The sequence below is a fragment of the Columba livia genome, chromosome 2, assembly GCF_036013475.1.
Source record: "Columba livia isolate bColLiv1 breed racing homer chromosome 2, bColLiv1.pat.W.v2, whole genome shotgun sequence".
Taxonomy (NCBI): Eukaryota; Metazoa; Chordata; class Aves; order Columbiformes; family Columbidae; genus Columba; species Columba livia.
Genome location: NC_088603.1, coordinates 18,533,494 through 18,547,678, shown reverse-complemented (window position 1 = coordinate 18,547,678; position 14,185 = coordinate 18,533,494). Strand labels below are relative to the sequence as shown.

The window sequence follows — 14,185 nt, the reverse complement described above, 5'->3', positions numbered from 1 at the left end:
TGCTGGTCCAGCCTTGCCCCTGGCAGGCCCTAATGCCGGTAGCAGGCCATGCGTACTGTGGGGCTGCGAGCAAAGCCAAACCCATGCCACCAGCCATGCCTTTCTTCGTGCTGTCCGCCTTTGCCCAGCCATTGTCATTGCTTCCCAGTTGAGGCTGCAGACAGTGCATGGTAATGATAGGGGATATCTGTGCCTGAAACCAAGTGCAAGCGAAGCGTGTTTGAGAGGAGGGTGCATGGGGCGAAGGCACGTCCTCGTCAGGGAAAGCCTGTCCCTCTGCCTCAGCCCTGGCTCTTCCCCATCATCTCTCGATTTACACTGGGATATACATAAATATGTTGTATATTGCTAAACCAACCAGTAAGCAGTAATCTCCTATTTTCCCATCTCCCCTCTCCCCACACCTTGTCAATCTCTTCCAGTCACCTCTCTGTTGGGTGACAAGCACGACAAAGAATGTGTGTTTCAGGCAGATGGAACCCAGGCAGTGATTTTTGAGCACCTCTCCCAAACTCTTCTTACCTGGCCAGTGGCGTCTGTCTTTTAAGCTAACCCACAATTTTCTGTGGCCATCTAGCTCAGGAAAGAGAGCTCAGGTGTCAAATGGACAGACAAACCCTTGCAGCTGAGGTTGGGGTCAGACTGGGGCTTACGTTTTCTGCTGTCACATGTTAAAGTCGTGTTGCAGAAGGGATGGGCACTGAGCGGAGGGAGCCATGTTACAGGTGTAGGTGCTGGGGGCTCTGCCAGCAGCTGCCCCAGCAGCAGCACCTCTTGTTATCCCTGTAGTAACATCTCTGTGGGGGCACAACGCTGATACACCGACCTCGCTTTCTCCAGGGCATGGCTGCCCCGACCCCTGTGTGCTGTTGGCCCCATTCCTGTGGTGGTTCCCAAAGCAGGAGGTGTGCTGTGGGATTTCCTTGAAGAAACAAGCAGTGACAACAGGGCTGTTGCCTGAGGCTGGGCATGGAGCTGACAGAGAGCTGCCGAGACACTGCAGCTGCAAATAGAAATTCTGCTATTCTCCAGCTTTTCAGTGCAGATTTATTTCCTAAGCAGGAGGTTTTCTGGCATCTTTGAGCCTTCCTGTGGTCCAGATTCACCAAAGGCTTTCAGCTCCTAATTTTGTGTTGTTTTCTGGTGGAATTTGGGACCCTGCTTGGACCCTGGCTATGAAATTGAACCCAAGCTATAAATACCAAAACTCTCTGAAAAATAAAATCCCATCATCAGGGAGATGCAGTCCTGTGCAGACAGAGCCCCTGCCGTGGGATTGCTGTGGCTTTGGCAGTGGTGTCAGGGCACACACATGCCCCAGGCCCACCTACCCCATTCTGGAGAGTTGCGTTGGGGGCCAGACTCTGTTAATCCTGCTGGGTCTCGGCAGAATCTGTCGCTGCCTTAGAGGGTCTGGCTGCATGTCCTGGGTAGTGTGAACCAGGGGAAGATGGCAGAAGTCAGGCCGGATGGCAGCGGCATGGGGCTCATCTCAGGTTAAGGGTGCAGGGAGCTGGATTTTGCGTGTGTACCCTCTCCGCCGCTTATCCCCTGCTCTAGTCCATCTGCATAGCCCAAATACTCTGCCTTTGTGTGCTGCAAGGTGGGAGCTGGGAGCAATTTCCCCGCGCTGTTCTGCCAGCCATGTGTCTGTGCCTGATAAGAGGCCACTGGAGACCAAAGATAAGTTTTCTCTTGGTGCTGGGTCTGCATTTCCTCAATCATGTTCCTCTGTCTTTTGTTTTCTGTGATGGCAATAACAGTATGTCGTCTGTGGGTCAGGACAGAGGTTTTCCAAGCAGAGTCTGCTGTCCTTTTGAGTCAGAGGGTGTTTAAGTAGTTGTGAACCATCCATAATTGGTACAGGTAATTATGCCACTGAACAGCAGCTTGCAGGGAGCAGCTAGTAAAAACTGAGTTTTGATGGTTCCTGCAATTAATGGCTGTAGGCACGTTTTTAAGAAAAATCTCTAACAGGATTTTAGAAAAAAATCAGGAGCCAAATAGATTAACCAGGTAAATGGACTATCAGCTCAATGAGTATTTTCTTGTGCATCATTCTGCTGGGGCAGCAATGCTGGTTTTCACGGGGTTTGTTTAAAATCACAATTGTGAGCAGCGAGATTATTTGTAATTACACTCTGACAGCAAAGAAATGACGAGGACCGTCACCTTTCCTGCCATCTTCGTACAATCATCAGCCTTTGAGTCATGTGCAAAGCAGTCACCAAAATGTTCCATTTTCTCATTTCGCCCTGTCTATTATAATCATTAGCCATTCATCACTGATGTTATATGTACTGGCAAGCTCTTCAGATGGTGTCTCGTGCGTGCCTTTCAAACCTAGCCAGGCAAAAACACATCCAGTGACAACATGTGACACACTAACGGGAGCAAACAGCTCTTTTTGTGAGGCAGCGATGTGCTAATTTTCAAGGCATATTGAAAGGATAATAGAGAAAGTTGGAATTCATTATTTTGCGTTCAGTGTAATTACTCTGATTTTATTGAGTTTGGAATGAGAAAGGAGAGAAATCCTTTCTTTTCCAAGAAATGTATTTATTGCTGTTTGCTTTGTTTTGTACCTTGAAAGCACTTCCTTCTCTGTAGAAATCCAGAGGTAAATATACCATTCAGCACTGAATAGTTTCATTCAGAGTCATCAGTCTTTTGATAACATTTTCCATCTTATACAGGGCACCCTAGATATTTTAATCAACTTTCAACTGGATTGGACATGGTTGGATTGGCAGCAGACTGGCTGACATCAGCAGCAAATACTAATATGTAAGTAGCACACTTTTTTCCGTAATAATATTTAATGTAATTTTACAGTTATAGTCTAAAATATTAGCTGCTGTAGCTGAATGAAAGAAAGAATACTTTTATGTTAAGGTTTCTGGAAAAACAATTGTCTGCTCTTTAAATGTTTGCTACAGCTATTTAAATGAAGACTTTCTACATTGTCCTATAGGCTGTCCTCTGTAAAATTTCATCATATTAATATGATGTCAGTTTTGCGACCCCCCCCCCCAAAAAAAAAAATAACAACAGAAAAAATATTTTAACAATTAGCATGCATAAATGTGTAAAACAAAAGGTGTGCTAAGTGAGCACTTGCATTCATGTAGAGGGGTTATGTACAATCCATACTCAGAGCAGTTAGAGCCATTGCTTTCTGTAAGAAAGAGGTGCAGAATTTGAACTGTGGGTTTTTTTTTAACTTTGGGACTAGGAAGCATTTTTGTGCACTTGCTTAGCTTCATGAACTGTCTCGTCATCGTGAATAGGGCTGCTGATGTGTGTGCTCCTAGATGTGCATGCAGGTTTTTGCAAGGAGAGGGTCTAACTACCCAGCAGCTCTTGAGCCTGGAAAAGGTGGGCAAGGTTTGTTTCACTGAAATGGCTGGAAATGGAGTCTCAAGCACTCTCAGCATTTCTCTTTCTAGATATTTGACATCAAATCGGAAGGAAGATTATCAAAAATACTGTAAAACAGAACTCTACCCAGTGCAAGATAGAGTATATTGTGGCTATAATGTAATGTAATATTGGAAAAAGATGTTTTAGTATTGTAGATGAAAGCATTAAATATGGACATTACTACATTTCAGGTTCACCTATGAAATTGCTCCAGTGTTTGTACTTTTGGAATATGTCACACTAAGGAAAATGAGAGAGATGATTGGCTGGCCAGGGGGCTGTGGCGATGGGATATTTTCACCTGGTACATGATATTTCAAGCTTTCTTTATTTTTCAGACTATGCTGTATGACATCCCCTGTGGTTAAAGACTAAACATAATTAAATATGCATGTTTGAGAGGACACTTGCCTATAACCACCAGTGGACTCTTTGAGATAAAGTATTGCATGTTTATGAATTTTAGGGATGTGATTCTGAGGGTCTGTTTGAGCAAATTGCACTGCATTATGAGCAGCTGTTATGGCACATGGGAAACATAATCAGAAGAGACATTTGCCTTGCAGTTTGCTTTGCCCCTGCTTTTTATGGATTACATGAGATAGGAAGAGTATTGTATTTATAATGAAGGGAAGAAACAAAACAATGCTGTCCATCACTGCAGGGGAAATTGGAGCAAAGACGGAAAGACGCAGCATAACTTTAAGTCATTTTAGTGGGGTCAGTAAGATACTGCCAACATTACAGTCTGCCGTTGACTTTCCATGTGTGAGCTGGCCTGTTGGGCTCAAGGGGTACTTGGGTGGGGAGTTAATCTCAGTGCTTAAAGACTCAGAAGCCTGGTTCCTTCAGGGCAAGTCAATAAAGCAAAAAATGAGTGTGATTAACTGTAGAGAAATCATTGACTCTGACAAACCCTACATTGTTAAGACTTTTTAAAATCATTCCACTTAGTCTTTTGATTTATACTCTGTCACTGCCTATCTTATTCTGGAACTTCATTGCTAAAAATGTTGGCCTATCTCACTGAATTACAAAAAAATGGGAGAATTTACATGGGGCATAACATCTTGTCAAAAACAACAGACTGATAGCTGACGGGGAAGGAGCCCTTCTGGAAAGAAAGTTCATTGACCTAATAGAGAGAAAAACAGTATTTGGACTATCGAGCAAAGGAAGGGCCTCAGCGATAACAGTCCAGGATGCTCAGCTCTCTGAGGGCTTGAATAGTAAAGTTCAGGCTGTGCAGAAGATCAGGCAAGGCTTATCTTCATCTTCTCACATCTGAATGCACATGTGGGAAGTGATGAAGGAGTTTTGTCCTGAGCCTTTCCACAGAGGTGGAGAAAAAGATGAGAAGAATTTACATTATTTCTTGTTGAATCCTTATTTAAAAAGCACTGAGAGCAAAAGCTCTGATAGCTTTCACTGTAGTGCTTAGAGGTCCTGACCAAAACCGTGGCCTCCATCACACAGAGCAGTATCTAAATATGTATCACAAGCCCAGAACCTATGATAAAGTTCTTGGGAACTGGACAGTGCTTGGTTACTGTCCAATCCCTGGCCTGACTCAGTACAGCTGGTCTTCCTCACCTTGAAGGTTTGACCCACAATAGCCTCACTGGGCTGGTCAGGGACATTAAGAGGGGAGAGAAGAGCAGTAGCAATGCTGCTGAGCCAGACCTGCTGGGCCGAGGCTGGGCATGGGTGGCAGGATGGGGTGAAAGGCTCAGTGTAAGTGCCAAATCTGCCCAAGTCTGGCAAACTGTGCTTGAGGTGGTGTGAGTCAGGAAAGATGGATGTCTCAGGGGGAACCACCGTCCCTCCCATGTCAGCGAGAGGTCCCTGCCTGAGCTGGAGGCCAAGAGGTTGCTAGTGCATCAGGATGCTGGAGCCCACTTCATGGAGCTGAAACCTGCGTGGGGACGGGCTCTCTGTCAGATGTGGACCTGTGCTGCCTGTTGGCACTGCTACTCCCCTCATCCTTTTTTCCCTGGTTTGTGCAAAGTGCATCTCTCTAATTCACTCTCTTAAACCAACAATATCCAGTGTGCAGGTTCTGCTTTTTAAGGCAATAATTAAAATAATCTCTATGCTATCTTCTCATTTCAAACTGTCACAGATTCAGATTAAGGCCTTACTGTTGCGAAGAAAAGGTTCTCACGCTCTGCATTCTCTGGAATGAAATATGCCATATCAATACATGCAAAGCATAAAGGCCTGATTAGATTCTCCAAATTCTGTAGGTTTGTTTTGTTGCCTGCAATTAGCTGTGGGTATAAACACAGCTGCAAAATTAAAGGCAGAATGTGGGCTTATTAATAAGCTTAGGGTTAAATGGCTAGGTAATAAATACTAATAGGAAAGCATGATATTGAAGAAACTTAATGTTTCAGTCTTGATTCTTTTGACACTGAGCATATGGCTTTGGACAAAGCCATTTTAGGCCACATTTCTTCAACTTGGGCACCTTATTTCAATCACTTAAATCAGGAGCAGCAGCTGTTACATGACATCTGCATTTTTTAGGGACAGGTACCCAAGCATTTCCTCTTAATCTCTCCATTTCTTGTTTTGTCATTTGTAGAAGAGGTGTAGAAATATGTTCATATCTCTCAAGACAGTTGAAAGGACAAGAAAAAGCATGATCTGAACAGACCCCCATGCCAGTGATGCCATCTCTCTGTGGCATTTCTCCTTGGATTTACAGGAGGACCACTGGGGTCAGGGAGAGCCCAGAGCAGGGACAGCCTCACTGCAAGAGCAGAGCCAAGACACTGATGAGAAATGACAGGCACAGTTTCTGTGGGCTATGGAACAGTATATATATATCTAGTGGGATAACTACAAATCTTAGAAAAGTCAAAACAATGTTGAATTTGCCAGCACATACACCCTCCTGGTGTAACATGATGTAACGTCACTGCTTTCAGCAGACCTACCTTGATCTGCTTCAAGAGTGGATTTTGTCTTATCTCACCTTGGCTGTCCAAGCGTTGCGTGTCTGCCCTGGGCTAGTTACCACAGCTCTCATATATTCATGGGAGAGTAGTGAATGTATTTGCAGGACAAGTCATCCCAGCCACCACAAGCATAAACGGAACCATTTTCTGGAAGTGCCTGTCTTGTGTTCTTCATTCCATTCTTAGGTGGATGAAGGTTGGGTTAGTTGAACTCAACCTCAGCTGCACTCTGACCTGTGCGTTTAAGAGCCTAAAACTGCGATCAGTACACACCTTCACTTTGTATAAATGTATGTGCATAAACATCAATATGTAGTCAACCTGTATATATAGAGAGAGTATATATACAGGATAAAATGGATGGATTTTATGTATACATGTCTGTGTATGTGCATTTACGTGTGTATGTATGTAAAAGTACTTGGATTCTGCCTCAGGTTCTGTATTATATTCCCATAGTGCTCATGCAGCATTAATGTACAACCAAACATTGTTCCACTGTAGACACAGAGGCTCAGTTTGTAAAAATCTCAAAAACGAAAAATGAAGTGCTCAATTTATGCATTGATAGTTGACATATGTGAACAGAATACTGTAGAGCTGTCATCTGATACCCATCTTGAAGTGGGTAAAATACCCATCTTGAAGTGGGAATTTTAAGTCAGCGAATGCCAGTGATTCTAAGGCTAGTGTTAGGGACATGAAGCCTTTTCCCCTTGCTCCCATCAGAGGACAAATAAAGAGAAAAATACTTGTTAGAATTATTCTTTTTCCTTTCTCTTCCCTCCTCACACTCCAGTTATCCAGAAGGTGGTATCTGTTGGGACTCACTGTGTGGGTTTCCTCAGAGCCGGGGCATGAAACATCACCCTAATTTGGGAGGGGTGAGCACAGTTGAGTTTGCACTTGGAAGCCCCCTGGGAAGTTGCCTTGTGGTGGCGTCCGCTTGGGAGGTGGAACAGAGTGGGGACTTTGTGTGTGGAAAGATAAGATTGGGGACTGAAGGAGAGATGGTAACAAAAATGGGAATGGAAGGAAACCCCCATCATTTTTTGCAGCAGTACTTTTTGCATAAATTGTTAGTTGGGTGTGGTAGACCCTGTTCTTATATAACCCAGCTGTGAGGAGCATCAGGAAGAAGAATCTGCCATTAGGCAAAAACATGAACATTTCAGTTAGAAAAACTGTAGCAAGACTTGTAGTTTGTTCTGCAATAATATTACAATGCATAGAAAAAGTAACAGTGTATTACTGTGGACTCCAGGTGGTGCCATATCTAACATGTATGCTATGTTGATTGCACGTTTCAAGATGTTCCCAGAAGTTAAAGAAAAAGGAATGGCAGCTATTCCCAGACTGGTTGCCTTCACATCAGAACATGTATGTGTTTCTGTTTTCTCCTATCTGTTACATCTGCTTGTATGAATTTATGATGAAGAAAATAGCTAAATGGGAATTTGTAGCTGGCTGTCTTCATTTCTGTTATTCCTTCACTGGGAACAAAAAAAAGGGGAGGGGCTGGCTTTTGATATACAGAGGGATGAGCTGTATATTCATCTGTATATAATTCATCTGTGGCTGAAAGCCAGGGAGAGCAGGCTCTACAAACCACTGCCATTTTTTTGCGCTCACTTGTGGCTGTACAAATGGTAAGGACCACATCAAACAATGAGAGCTTATCATCAGGCTTCCGCACTTTCTGCCAAAATGTCTTTTGTTTGGGTCACTGGGAGAACAGAAAGTCACTGTGAGTCAAATTTTTTCTAGCTGAATCCACTCCTGCTGTTACTTAATGAGGGTGATAACATACATGAAGACAGTAGCACAGAGATGCTCTGTGTGTGTACAGCAGAGCAGCTGCCATATACAATGGGAAGCTGGGCTTTGACGTGGGTTTCTATTTGTGAGCAAAAGCTTCAGCACACGGGGGCTCAGCACGAGCACTAACGGGATCTGGCACAGCAAGAGGTGAGGGGAGGTGCACCCTGGAGAAATCAGAGTGGTCCCGATGGGAGAAACATGGAATCTTTGGCTTTTTGAATAACTATCCAGGAGTCGTATTTCTGTCCATATTGTGAGGGTTGTTTTGGGTTTATGGCCGTTTAAGCTGCCCTGCAACTTATAGTGGAGAGTGTGTGTGCAAGAGAAAGGGGAAAAGGAAAGGTTATAGCCAGGAGGGGCTGTGAGCTCTCTTCAGCATTCATGGCCCCTTCTAAATTTCTCTGCAGCTGTGTGGGTTTGGCCAGAAAGGACTCTTTCATGACTTGGGCTCAGCAAGATGCTGTTCATGTTAGGTGACAACATCCTCCTAGCTACCTGTTTTGATTTATCAGAGAACATGTGTGCATTCTGTGTGAGTGTGAAGAGCCTAAAAACTGATCAGAAATGTCTGGAAGGACATCCCTCAGAGGATGGCAGTAAGATGAGATGAGATACACAACTGTGGGCTCCACATTGCAGAATAATTGTCCCAAAGCAGTCAGAGGGAAGGATATTCTACAAATGAGTAGCAACTCTCCAAAGTTGACTGTACAGCTAGAGATGCATTATTCATATGGAAGTTACAGACCTAATAAGTCTTGCAAATAAGGTTCAGCATGATTATTTAAAATAACAAATCCTATTAATAATTAGAGAATTTCATTGTATTCATAGTGATGAAATGTTAAACAATGAACCAAATTGTGCTGTCAGTCTCAAAATAATGAAATGAGCTTTAATAATTGTGTTTTCATGCCAGGGAAGAAGCAGTTCCCTTAGCAAATTAAACAGTCCAAAATCAAATATTCTAGCAAATCCATAGAACAGCATCTGAAATCTGTTACACTTTTAAAGGATCTTGAAATTGCAATTTTGTCGCTTACTCAATCAAGGTTTTTTATGAAGTATGTAGTGACGCATCTTCCAGGGAAGTTAAGAAGCCTTACTAAGTGAAGACAGGATCCTTTAACCCTTAATTGCCAAAAGGTTATGGGATCAGGGTTTAACCATCAAAATAACAGAGGCTGTTATAGGAATTGCAGAGATCCAGAAGTACAGTCCCTTTTTTAGTCAGGAAATGTCATGCAGAACCTGAATAGACACTAAGATATGAGAATGTCATTTGTCTCATTTATCATGTCATAGTGATTTTCTACTTCCTTTTAGTCTCCCCAACCTGATTGTGGTTTCTCTCTGCCGCGGACTGGATGCTTTTCTAAGATGATGGCCATGGAATAAGCAATCTGTAAATGGAATACTAAATAAAGCTTAAAATTACTTCCTGTGTTTAGAAACATTGAGATTTTTGTCTCAAAATTTTCAGACAGAAGTAGAGATTGCAATATCAGTGATTTTCAGACAAGTAGGTCAGCATCACAGACTGGACTCTGTTTTAATTCCTACTGATCTAGAGCTTCCATTACTACAAACAAATGAAGTTATGCCACAAATGTCATCAATATTACTGTAATCAGAATCTGGCCTCAATCTGATGCCATCATAGGTTCAGCTGCCAGTGGGGGAGAAAGGAAGAAAGGAGTAATTCACAGCTTCTAAGTAATTCCCGTCCTAATTTAGGAGTGCATCGTGTTGCTAAATTAGGAGCGTCACTCTCCGCACAATGAGTGAAGAGAGGCACCTCTGGAGGGAAACTCAGAGCATCCAATTTAGGAACCTAAATATTCCTGAATTTAGAAGGTCTAAATCACCTTAGGGAGGGGTTCAGTTACTTCTGTGCGTTGACTGTACACAGTGATCAGCCTCCTGACATATGCAACCTACATTAGGTGCCTAAAATAGGTTATGAGACTATTTCAACCGTGCATGTTCCCAGTAAGCAGATCTTCCCTGAGCTGTTCAGGAAGACCGTGACTTATCTCTTACTCTGCTTCTGTTTATTTGTGTTTCACCAGTGATGGTGAAGTAAACTGTAGTTGCCTAGCTCAGTCTTGACACAGGTATAATTTCATTGAGATGCACTTGCTCAGGACTTAATTCTATCCCCTGTATTCACCACTGCATCATCAGTGATTCTTTCATCTGCACTGGTGCAGGAACAGTGGTGTCCTTCAGGGCAGATGTTCTGGACTGCATGTGACGCAAGAGACCTTGACTCAGAGGGGTAGAAGTGATGCATGCTATTTGTAAAAACCTATTTCAGTCTGTTCTTTCAAACACAGTGAAAAACCTAAGATGATGCTTCTTCCTGTGTCTCAGTGCATCAGCTTTAGGCTGCTGTGGGTGATCAGCTGAGCACATCCCCTTTTCAGTGTGGAGAAAGTGGCTAAAAGGGAGAGCTGCCTTCTCGGAATATTTTCATTAATCCATTTGTCTATAAGGCAAGTCCTGTTCAATTTTAACCTATTCCCTGTTATGATTTTGACCTGGCCAACTAACACGCTGCTCGACAGCATCCAGCAGTAGCTGGGAATAGCATGGAGCAGGAGTCGTCCCTGGCAGGAGAAAAGGACAAAGTCAATGTACTCTGAGGAGGAAAGAGGTGCAAAAGGGAAAAGGTTAGCTGTAGACAACTAGTTGGGTTCAGGTTAAAAACCAGTCCTTGGCCTTTTTATTTGATAGCATAAAAATAGCTGAACAGACTTGGCGGCTTTTACATGGATCCCATGGCTATATGGTCTCAGTCCACAGTTCAGGGAATGAAAAAAAGCTGGGCATAATTGGAAAGACACAGAGATTTCTTCATCTCTGCTGTTCTCCTACCCAGCAAGACTGTGCTCATGTAGTCCACATGAGCTTTTCTAAATTCCCACCGCCTCTAGCAGCCGCCACGAGGAGGAACACCCTGTCAGCTGCTCACTGGGGAAATGGCAATACAACTCATGTCTTAGTTTTGGAAGAGAAACCACAGAGAAAAAACTGGCAGTTCACCCAGGTAGAGTGCTGAGGGAACACAGAGGGGGTGTCTCTGCCTCTGGCTTCCCCCGATTTGCACTGTTCTCAGGTCAAAACGGCTCCTTCCTGAGGCTTCACTGGCAGTATGGCAGCTCAGGTGGAAGGTGTCAGCACTGTAGGCGGCTGGACGTATACTTGGAGGGACCTCGTTCTCTGAAGGAGCACTAGGAGCATCTGTGAGAGGTGGTTTGTCTATGGTGGTAGGGGAGCACCCTCACAGCCATAGTGCACGGAGCATCTACCCATCAGTTAGATCAGGGGAGGCAGTTTGCAATAAATCGCTGCTTCAGCTTCTGGCACACTGATTTCCCCTCGTGTACAAGCCCCATTACTTGCAGGGAATACAGCAAACTGCACCTGTAGCTGTGGGAGAAGAGTGACTTTGCAGAGTTTTTGTCTGAACAGTTTCTGAAATCTGAAGCGGAGGTTCTTGGCGCCAAGACAAAAATTAAAAAGTAACTTCTGTCTCACAGCAGGCAGCTCGACAGGCCTCTGTTTCATGCAGCTTACGGAAGATTTTACTTTGATTTCTGTGCACAACGAAAAGCTGATCACTAGTCCCACCACTTTGTGTTATGTAACATTGTCCTCTATCCAGGCTGCTTAGGAAGCTGTTTTCAGGACCTGCACCTGCACAAAGCTGGCCAAGGGGTGACCTGTGTTGTGGGGCTTCCAGGGAAAGATTTGAGGAGCCTGGAGATCATGTTTTCCATTTGGTGGCATAAATTACGAAGCCCTAAGTTACATTCCTAGGCATACAGAATAAGTAGGAAGTGTTTTCATTTCCACTTAAGAGAACTAAAAATCAAACTTGTGGATTTAGGCATTCTTTCTTTGCATTACCTAATGCATAATAACTAGAAAAGTATTGCTTTATGGTATTTGAAGCCAGAGGGAAACAGTAAAAAAGTTGGTCTTAATTTGAGGAGCAACTTAATTGACGTAACTGCATTCAAATCAAAGCAAAAACATTTTCCAGAAAGGCAGTGCTCTAGGGCAGCCTGTCCCAAAGGAGACATTCATCATTTGGACCTAATCCTTCATCTGGTCAATATCTCATGACTTTTACACTTTACAGGATCCTTCTGAACTCAGTGCAACGTTTCTTATCCACAGATAATGCTGTAAAACTATTGGCACTGGGGGGAAAAAAAAAGAAGTTGTGAGTCTTGCTGAACTAGAAAAGCAATATGAAGGTACATGGTTCAAAAATGCAAAAGATGGAAATAGTAGTATGTTGTGCAGAAACATTTCTCCGCTGATATTAACAACATTAAAATGGAATAGCAATAGTTAAAGGAAACAATGGCAAACATGATGGGACACAGTATACTCTTTTTGTTGATCACTGAAGGAGGACCTATAGCTTACAATGAGACATTAAATATAGGATTCATGTCACTTAACTTTAATCACCAAAAGTGTAAACATCTAATCTGAGTTAGTCTATGCACTTTTTATAGCGAATAAAAAGAGAACAAGATCTGCAGAAGACAACTCATCCTTGTCTAAAATGGGTGCCAAAGCCTTGAGAATGAAGTGCCTTCTGGAGGTACCTTTTCTTCCCCGCTATTGAAAGAGCCCAAACAGCAAGCCTAGATCAGACACACATTTTTCAGTTACTAAAATTAAGAGAGAATTAGCCCAACCTACAGCTCTAGAGATCCCACATTGTTTAAAGCCCAGGGGAGATGAAGAGGAAGGCGTGTGTGCCTCCTGTCCTGATGTGTGGTTGATGGGGTGAGGCTGGGGGTCCATGTCTGCAGAGCACTGGCTGCCAGAGACCAAACCTGCAGACTTCAGAGAGGTTTCAGCTGCCGGATGGCTTGGCTTGCTTGCCGTTTCAGAACTCACTCCTGATGAGCTCCTTCCATAAAGCTTGTGCCACTCTGGATTTATGTGAGCAGGGAGAAACTGCAATCTGAAAAACCAGCTGTGGTCTTTGGGGCTCACAGCATTAGGATGGTTTTTCCTTACAGCTTCAGCCATGCCAGATTATGAGCAATTAATTTTGCAAGCTATAAAAATAGAAGTATTTGTATCTTCAAGCACTGTTTATTTAAGATAATGTCATACTTTTCAGCATCATAACATTTTTAATTATTCTAATTATACTTTTTCCAAAAGGCCTACTCATTATTGCACCTGTAATAAATTCACAATGTGTTTTTATTCTGCAAAGCTACCTATGAAAAAACGGCTATCTGGAAAACAAACTTACTCCTATCAGTGTTTGAAATTTTAGACAAAGGGAAGATTCTCCTGGCTCAAGATCAACGTTTGGTTTTTTTCTTATTAGTAATATACTTTTATCACTACTACTGACTAATGCTCTGGGCCTTCTCCTTCACCATTGAATTTTAACCACATTTCTTTTCCACGCACCCATTTCCCGTGCAGCACTGCATGAAGAGAGGGAGGGCGAGAGCTGCAGTGACAGCCCACTCCCTTCTGCATGTCCTGTCTTTGACAAGCACAGGACAGTGGTGAAACTCTGGTTGTGCCGGCTTCTCTGAGCCTGTTTTTTCCTTCAGGGCTGATATAAGGCAATCTGCCCCGTCCTCCCTTTTAGACCCTGGTTCTTCCACCGTAAGACTTCGGATCTGCATAACTCCTACATGACTGTGTCATGAAAGATGCTGTTCAAGCTCATGTCCTTGCAGGGCCAAACGGTCTGTAGCCCTGACATTCCCAAAGGGGTCAGAATTAATGTAGATCTTCCCCGTTAGCCAAGCTGAATCTGTCAGTAGTTCCGTCTAACCAGGCTTATTTCCGCAAGCCTTTGCTTCTCTTTGACCTTTATATTTTTGTGTCTTTACCTTTATATTACACAGGCAATCAAATTTTCAGCACCATCTCAGGAATATTGAAACAAATTTTAATATTAATAAGCATTATGAAAGTTT

The 14,185-nt window shown here is 43.2% G+C and overlaps 1 protein-coding gene across 2 annotated transcripts in view; it reads left to right on the top strand.

Moving 5' to 3' along the window:
- Positions 1-14,185, top strand: part of GAD2 (glutamate decarboxylase 2) — a 41,303-nt gene that overhangs the window by 4,679 nt on the left and 22,439 nt on the right. The window contains exons 5-7 of one of the 2 annotated variants that reach the window (XM_065050715.1): positions 2,697-2,787; positions 3,615-3,727; positions 7,651-7,766. In XM_065050715.1, the coding sequence (XP_064906787.1) occupies positions 2,697-2,787; positions 3,615-3,727; positions 7,651-7,766 (320 nt within the window). Of the gene's footprint in view, positions 1-2,696; positions 2,788-3,614; positions 3,728-7,650; positions 7,767-14,185 lie in introns of those variants that run through there. The other variant, XM_065050716.1, reaches the window with a different exon arrangement.